The sequence below is a fragment of the Acanthisitta chloris genome, unplaced genomic scaffold (genome assembly GCF_000695815.1).
Source record: "Acanthisitta chloris isolate BGI_N310 unplaced genomic scaffold, ASM69581v1 scaffold17092, whole genome shotgun sequence".
Lineage (NCBI taxonomy): Eukaryota > Metazoa > Chordata > Aves > Passeriformes > Acanthisittidae > Acanthisitta > Acanthisitta chloris.
This window is the reverse complement of record NW_008658962.1, coordinates 16,757-24,003: the sequence shown is the minus strand read 5'-3', so window position 1 is coordinate 24,003 and position 7,247 is coordinate 16,757. Positions and strand designations below refer to the sequence as shown.

Below are 7,247 nucleotides of genomic sequence, written 5' to 3'. Positions count from 1 at the left end.
CACCAGTTTCAGTAGCAGCTGCTCGTGTAGGTAACTGGTGTGGTCTGGAATTGACCATTACATTTGCACTGTGATCCCTCAGTGCTGTGCTGCCCTCACTGTGCTCAGAGGGCAGAGAAGGTGCTGAGAGGGTGAAGGACACCAGGTGTGTGTTCCTCACTGTCCAGAACCACAGCCTGGGTGCAAGGTGTGCCTGGTTTCCACTGAGGGAGTGCAGAGAGTCAGTGTAACTTGCTGAGAAACCTCCTAAAAACCTTGGTGAAAACTTCAGGTGCTTCAGGACCAGGAGTCACCCTGGAAAACAAGGATTCAAGGAGAAAATGTGAGAGCTCTGTGGAGCTGGGGGAAGCAGAAGTGCAAAAAAAGAGCAGTTAGCAAATGTTTATCTAATTCATTATAGTATTTAGATACTTAGCAAAAAGCCTTTTCAGATTGGGAGGATATAATCCAGGCTGTTATAAATCTCCTTAGGAAAATGTTGGAATACACTCTGTGTTCCCTTCTGGCTGCAGAGGTGTTGGTGACTGAGTCCTGAGAGTTTTCTTGGGATGTTTTTGGGCCTTTTCTTGTTACTTACAGCAAGTTTTGTACCTCTGAAATTCTGAACTCCTTTTTTTTTTTCCCTTGCTTTTCAACAGGAACAGGAAGGTGGTGGATTACTCCCAGTTCCAGGAATCAGATGATGCTGGTAAACTACTTTTTCTTAACATTCTACTATTCCTGGGCTTAGAGCACTTCATTAGTGCTCTGCATATTAATTGTTTGGCTTTTAGTCCCATCTTGAACTCCAGTTCTGGGGAGTTTCTGCTCTTCACAGCCCAAACTGTTAATAAGGATTTGAAAATATAATGACTCTCATCTGGTTTGTGTTAAACAAACAATGGTGCTAGAAATCTTATTATCTAATGCTGGTATTGTTGCTGTGTCCTGAGGCTGTGGCAGCAAACCTTGGGCTGTGTTGTGTTCTGGGGCAGAGTCTTCCCCAATTCCACTTTTTTCCTGAAGTTTAACATGTTTTCCATTTCTTTTAGTGGACTCTAGTTAAGCATTTTGGGGAATTGCAGCAAAAAAAATGAGAATCTTCATGTTCTGTGTAAGCTAATGAAATGTTTCTGGAAGCCAAGTGGAACATACTTGAGTTCTTAGAAACTAGGCCCGTTTTGGTGGCTAAGCCAGGTTGGCCTGATAATATGCAATCAACACACCTAATTGCAGTCCTGTTACTCACTGGATATTGTCAGGGCTATAAACTCCTGTATAAGCACACACTTTCCCCATCCAGTAAGGAACGTTTGCTGTGGAAATAGGGATAGATGTTAATTTTGAATAGCTTTGTCTAACAACTGACTAGCTGTAAAGTGAGCTAATGTCCTCTGGGGAGGGTTCTCAGATGTTCCCTAATCCCCCCACAGCAGACCTGGTTGCACACAGCATTTCTCCTGCTGCTGGCAGAAGGTAAAACACCACCTGCACACAGGACTTTGCCTCTATAAAACTTTCTTTGAAGCTTTGCGATTCTTCTTTTTTTTTTTTTTTTTTTTTTTTTTTTTTTTTTTTTTTTTTTTTTTTTTTTGGTTTGTTTTTTGTTTTGGTTTGTTTTTTTTTAAGGGCTTCTTTTTGAGGTGCATGAAATGATCAATTTAAGTTAGAGCTGAGGAAGGCAGTTTGCTGGGAAGTAGGAGTTTGTTTCAAACCCATTTTGTACTGTCCCGTCCAGATGAAGATTACGGAAGAGATTCAGGGCCCCCATCCAAGAAAATCCGCTCGTCTCCACGGGAGGCTAAAAATAAGAGGAGATCTGGGAAGAACTCTCAGGAGGACAGGTAAAAGAAGCACTTGATCTGTCAGCAACATGTGTCCAGGCCTTGGCCTGTGTGTGGGGAGGAGCATCTTCCCCAGGGAATGGTTCCAAGTGGGATTCAAGTCTGCAGAGTGAGACTCTGTCGCTGAGTTGAATAACCAGCTTAGACAGTGAGGTGGTTCCTTCTCATCCAAGCAGGCAGAGAAACCATGTGTAAAGCACTTGTCACTTGTACTTCATCACTGGAATAGCTTTCCCCAGCCAGACAGTTGGAAGGAATATTACCCAAGCTACAAAAGCAGCAGCTATTGTATCTATCAGGTGAGTTAGTGGCAGGATGAGTTTGTTTCCCGTGGTTTGTAGTGTGCTCAGAGCATCCCGGGGGGGAGGAAATGGGTGATACAGTGACAGTTGGGAGGTTATTTTGTGCTTCTTTGTTTCTCATCTTGTCTGATTCATAAGCACAGTAAGTTGGGTTGGTAACTGAGTTGCAGCAGTGTGAGAGGACCTGGTGTTCTCCTGAGTTCCCCACTGAGTGCAGGTACCTTGTCACAGCTCCCCAGGTGATTGCCAGCAGAGCTGTCGAGTCATTTCTGTGTTCATGGCACACATCAGTGTCAGGGGTTGAGGTTCTGCCAGTGGTTCTTGCTCTTTAACCCCAAGGTGTCTCCTGTTCTCCCCCAGAGGTCAGACCGTTGGGCCAAGCATGTGCCAGTTGGGATGTGCACAGGATGAAGGAGAGCCAAGAAAACCATGACCCAAAGACAAGTGATGACTATAAATCCAGGCAGAGTAAACCTTTATCCCCTGTAGACTCAGGGTATAAACATCACAGTTCTACCCAGGGTGGGTTGTTGATAGGTTTCAGAGTGAACTGTATGGTTCACCTCCACCTGATTATGTCCTGGTTGGTTCACTTGACTCCATGTAAGTTTAGATGTGATTCAGAGTTTGAACATTATTTTTCCAACCATGACAGCTACATCCACACCTGAGTAACCCTGAGGTATAACATGGTAAGGTCCAGGAAAAGTGCGTATTCCCAGCCTAGAGATCAGTTTGCTCTCAGAAAATTGACATTAACACAGCAGTCAGACCTTGTCTCTCTCTCCTTTTCAGTGAGGATTCAGAAGACAAAGATGTGAAGACTAAGAAAGATGATTCACACTCAGCAGGTAACTAACTACCCTGCACTGCTACCTTCAAAACAGGCTGTGGCTCCTCAAAACCAGTTTGAGAGCTGCAGGAGTAGGATTTGACATAAGAAAGAAGTAGTTCTGACTAGAGGAGCAGCATTTCTCTTAAGACACCTACCTTCATTTGAGCTGGATGATTCGTCTAGGGCTGTTACTTCCCACCCTGGTTTGGGATAACATTTTTGTGTCTATCTGATGCCACTATAAAGTTTGTCTTCACAGGTGCAGAGACTTGTTAATCTCTTCCCTACTTGTTAATCTCTTCCCTGTAGTTTTCACCCATGTTTCAGAATGATACAAGAAATCTTAACCCTTTCTCTTGCAGATGAAGACTTTGGCAGTGAAGATGATGACTTAGGAGCAGATGATGGCAAAGCTGACAGTGACTATGAGAGCTCTCAAAAAAGCAAAAAGGGCAAAAAGGCTAAACCAGACAAGAACAAGAGAGCAGCCTCCAAATCCAGGAAAAGGCCTGCAGGTAAACAGGGAAGGTTCCTGGGCTATGCTAGGAGGGAGATTGCACAGAATCCGCAGGGGTGACCACAGAAAGCTGTTCATAGGATGAATGGACCATGTTGTCCTCACAGCTCAGGTACTCATGAGTGTCCTGGAGCAAGATAAGAGCACTGGAGCATCTCCCCTCTGAGGACAGGCTGAGGGAGTTGGGGCTGCTCAGCCTGGAGAAGAGAAGGTTGTGTGGAGACCTCAGAGCAGGAGCTGTAGAGGCTCCAGGGAAGCTGTAGAGGGACTCTGTTAGGAACTGCAGTAACAGAATGAAGAGTGATGGAGATAAATTGAAAGAGGGAAGTTTAGGTTAGATATTAGGCAGAAGTTTTCCCTGTGAGGGTGGTGAGACACTGGCACAGGTTGCCCCAAAAGAGGCTGTGGCTGCCACAACTCTGTCACTGTTCATTCCAGGTTGGATAAAGCCTTGAGCAACCTGCTCTGGTGGGAGGTGTCCCTGCCCAGGTTTGTGTGCTGTGTTGGTTATAACTTGGTGACTTTTGCTGCAGAGGACAGTGAGGATGAGAAGGAAGACCACAAAAACGTCCGTCAGCAGCGACAGGCAGCGTCCAAAGCAGCGTCCAAACAGCGGGAGATGCTCATGGATGATGTGGGCAGTGAGGAGGAAGAGCAGGAGGATGATGAAGCACAGTTCCAGGAGAGTGAGTAAATGGGATTGTAAAAGGTTGTGATCAATGTGATGTGGGCATAGCACCAGATGTGAGTGGTTGGGTTTGGCCACAACAAAAGGAGCTTCTCTGTGACAGTGAAGACAGAATTGTCCTTCTCCTTGACTTACTCTGCTGAGGGTCTGTGCCACAGACCAAATTTATTGACTCCCAGAATGGTTTGGGTTGGAAGGACCTTAAAGCTCGTCCAGCCCCACCCCCTGCCATGGGCAGGGACACCTCCCACTAACTCAGGTTGCTCCAAGCTCATGTTTTTAGCCTCTAGAATTTGTGTTCAAAGTCTGCAGCAAAGATTTGGGTTTGTCTTTGTAAGCAAACCTAAAGGGTTAACCTAAAGTTCTCATGCTTCTTGCTGTCCCTCTGGTTTTGAGACATCAGTGCTACCTTCAGGTGATGTAAAAGCCAAGTCAGATGTTCTGCCACAGCAGATAAATGGAAGCCACGAGGTCACAGAGCCTTAGTGTCCTGTCTCAGTTTCACTGGCACATCTCAGCTCTTACCTCCTGCTCCTCCTTTTTATTCCAAAAATCCTGAAATTCCTTTATGCTTCCAGCAGATTCAGGAAGTGATGAAGACTTCCTCATGGAAGATGATGATGATAGTGACTATGGCAGTTCAAAAAAGAAAAACAAAAAGGTCTCCAAGAAATCCAAACCAGAGAGGAAAGAAAAGAAGATGCCGAAGCCCAGGCTAAAGGCTACAGGTGAGTGTGTGCACAGAGCTGTTCTGGGTCAGGACTGACACTCCTTTCTGTGCTGGAGAAGAAATTCTGGGGCTGCTAAGCATCCACACGTGTTGAGGGACTCAAGTGTCACAATTCAAATCATAGAGTGACTTCAGCTCCTCAGGGATTGAGTTTGTATCTATGTCTTGTTGGTAAAAACTGCATAGATTTTAGTTCTTCCCTGTTGAGGTGCTGCAATCTTTGTGTCTCACAGCCAAACAATCCAATCTGTGGCTTTGGGATCTTGTGGTGTTTTCAGGGTGGAGGAACTTGGAGAAATCTGAACCAAAAGCCAAAGTGATGTATTTTTTGCTATAGGTCTAAAAATCTAGTAGTGATGTATATACTGGTTTGACAAGAGTGATGTGTGTAGATGGTTTGACATGTTCATTTATGTCACCTTCAGTAATTAGTCAGGACTTACAATTAGAGAATCATTAAGGTTGGAAAAGACATCTGAGAGCATCGAGTCCAACCTGTGACCATCCCCACCTTGTCAGCTAGAGCAGAACCCTGAGTGCCACATCCAGTGGTTCCTTGGACACCTCCAGGGATGTGACTCCACCACCTCCCTGGGCAATTCCAATACCTGACAGCCCTTTCCATGGAAAATCTTGGCCAACTCTTGAGCTCAGCTGTGCCAATAGGGAGTACAAACCCCACGGTCTGTGTGCTATGGCCAAAGCCAAGTGACCCCTGGGACTGAAGGGACTTGTCAATCCTGTTTGCTAACACCATGTGAGTGTTTTGCCTTTGCTGCTGCTGAGTTTTACAAGGTTTTTCCTTCTTCCAGTGACCCCCAGCCCAGTGAAAGGCAAAGGGAAGGCAGGTCGCCCCACAGCCTCCAAGGCCACGAAAGAAAAGACCCCATCCCCCAAAGAAGAGGATGAAGAGCCTGAAAGTCCCCCAGAGAAGAAAAAATCAGCCAGCCCTCCACCAGAGAAGTCAGGGGATGAGGGATCTGAAGATGAAGCTCCCTCTGGTGAAGATTAAATGGCAGTTGAGGAAATCTTTGTTTTAAAAAAGAAAAAAAAAAAAGGAAAAAAAAAGCAAAAAGGAAAAGAAAAACATACTTAGGGGTAGAACACGGTTTTGGCTGTGGCTTGACTCATGGGCTTTGAATGCTGTCTTTCCTTTCAGCTGGTTAATACAGTGTCTCCTTTTTTAATAAGAGGAAACTCTTCTCCAGTAACATTTTGAAGTCAATGTTCTCTGTTGGCCATTCCGTTCTCCCTCCCCTGCCAAATCCAAAAGCCATTGGAGACTAATTAACAGACCATCCAATCTCTTTTTGTTTTATTCCAAGGGATATACTGCAGGTGTGAAGCAATAAAAGGTTTGAGACTGATCTGTGGAAACCATAGTGCAAATCCTTACGTAGAATAGATCTCCTAGTGCTGGTGAAGAGTTGTTTAAAGCTATTATTCTGTATCTGAATATATGGAGAAAATGAACCTTATGCTTTAACAGACTTTTGTTGAGACAAGTTCCCTCTCAGAGAAAGAAAAAAAAAAAATGTAGTTGATATTAATTGAGGAAACTTAGTGTTTCTTGGATTCAGGCAGGTTTTTTTCATGGAAGGCAATCAAGAGACTCAGAGATGGTTCTGTCTTTGGTTCAGGAAGGACCCTCCAGTGAGAGGGGGAGATTGGTGTCTTTGCTGGATGGAATTCTGTTCTGCTGTAGGCAAATTGCAGCTGTCGTGTGCAAACTCCCACACAACCTCCCCACGTCCATGACCTCTGTGTTACTCCTCCAGGATTGGCTGTAGATGGGCAGAATAGGGAAGAGAAAGTGTTTTTAAAACTGGTTTCCATTTGGAATTGTGGAAAACGTCTTTTAAAGTGGTATTTTTTCTTCCCAAGTAAAAAAAATGAAATGAATGGCTAGTGTAAAACTCAACTTTTTAGCTTTGGGGGCATGAGATGTCCTTTATCCTTGTGAAGCAAAGGATTCCTGCAGTGCTCTGGTCAGTCTCTGTCCTGTGAGTGATACTGGAGTGTTTTCTCTCCCTCCCTCTGTCCTCAGAAAGGCTCCAGGAGTCCCTCTGGGCACAGCAGCACCACGTCCAGGGCCTCATCCTTCCACCCCAGCCCCAGTGCTGGGCCCATCCTGCTCCCTGAGCCTGGAGGAGGTGTGAGCAGTGTGTCCTGGGTCAGGCAGGATGTCCCTCTGAGTCCAAGGCACCAGAGGTGTGTGGTGACATTTTAATGTCTTTTAATCCAAGCAGCCATAGCCCTTTGGTTATTTCCCACTAAAGTCCCCAAGCTTTGGTTTTCACACCCTGACACACTTTTTTTTGCTGCCACGTTTGTGAGTGGAAATACTGAAAA

At 45.2% G+C, this 7,247-nt stretch overlaps 1 protein-coding gene across 1 annotated transcript; it reads left to right on the top strand.

The window, feature by feature from the left end:
- Positions 1–638: 638 nt before the first annotated feature.
- Positions 639–6,359, top strand: NUCKS1 (nuclear casein kinase and cyclin-dependent kinase substrate 1; the record flags this gene model as incomplete). Its single annotated transcript, XM_009069216.1, has 7 exons — positions 639–688; positions 1,718–1,823; positions 2,921–2,976; positions 3,323–3,475; positions 4,011–4,163; positions 4,747–4,893; positions 5,708–6,359. Coding segments are annotated over 7 exons (865 nt in total), but the record flags the coding sequence as incomplete, so codon positions are not given.
- Positions 6,360–7,247: the final 888 nt, after the last annotated feature.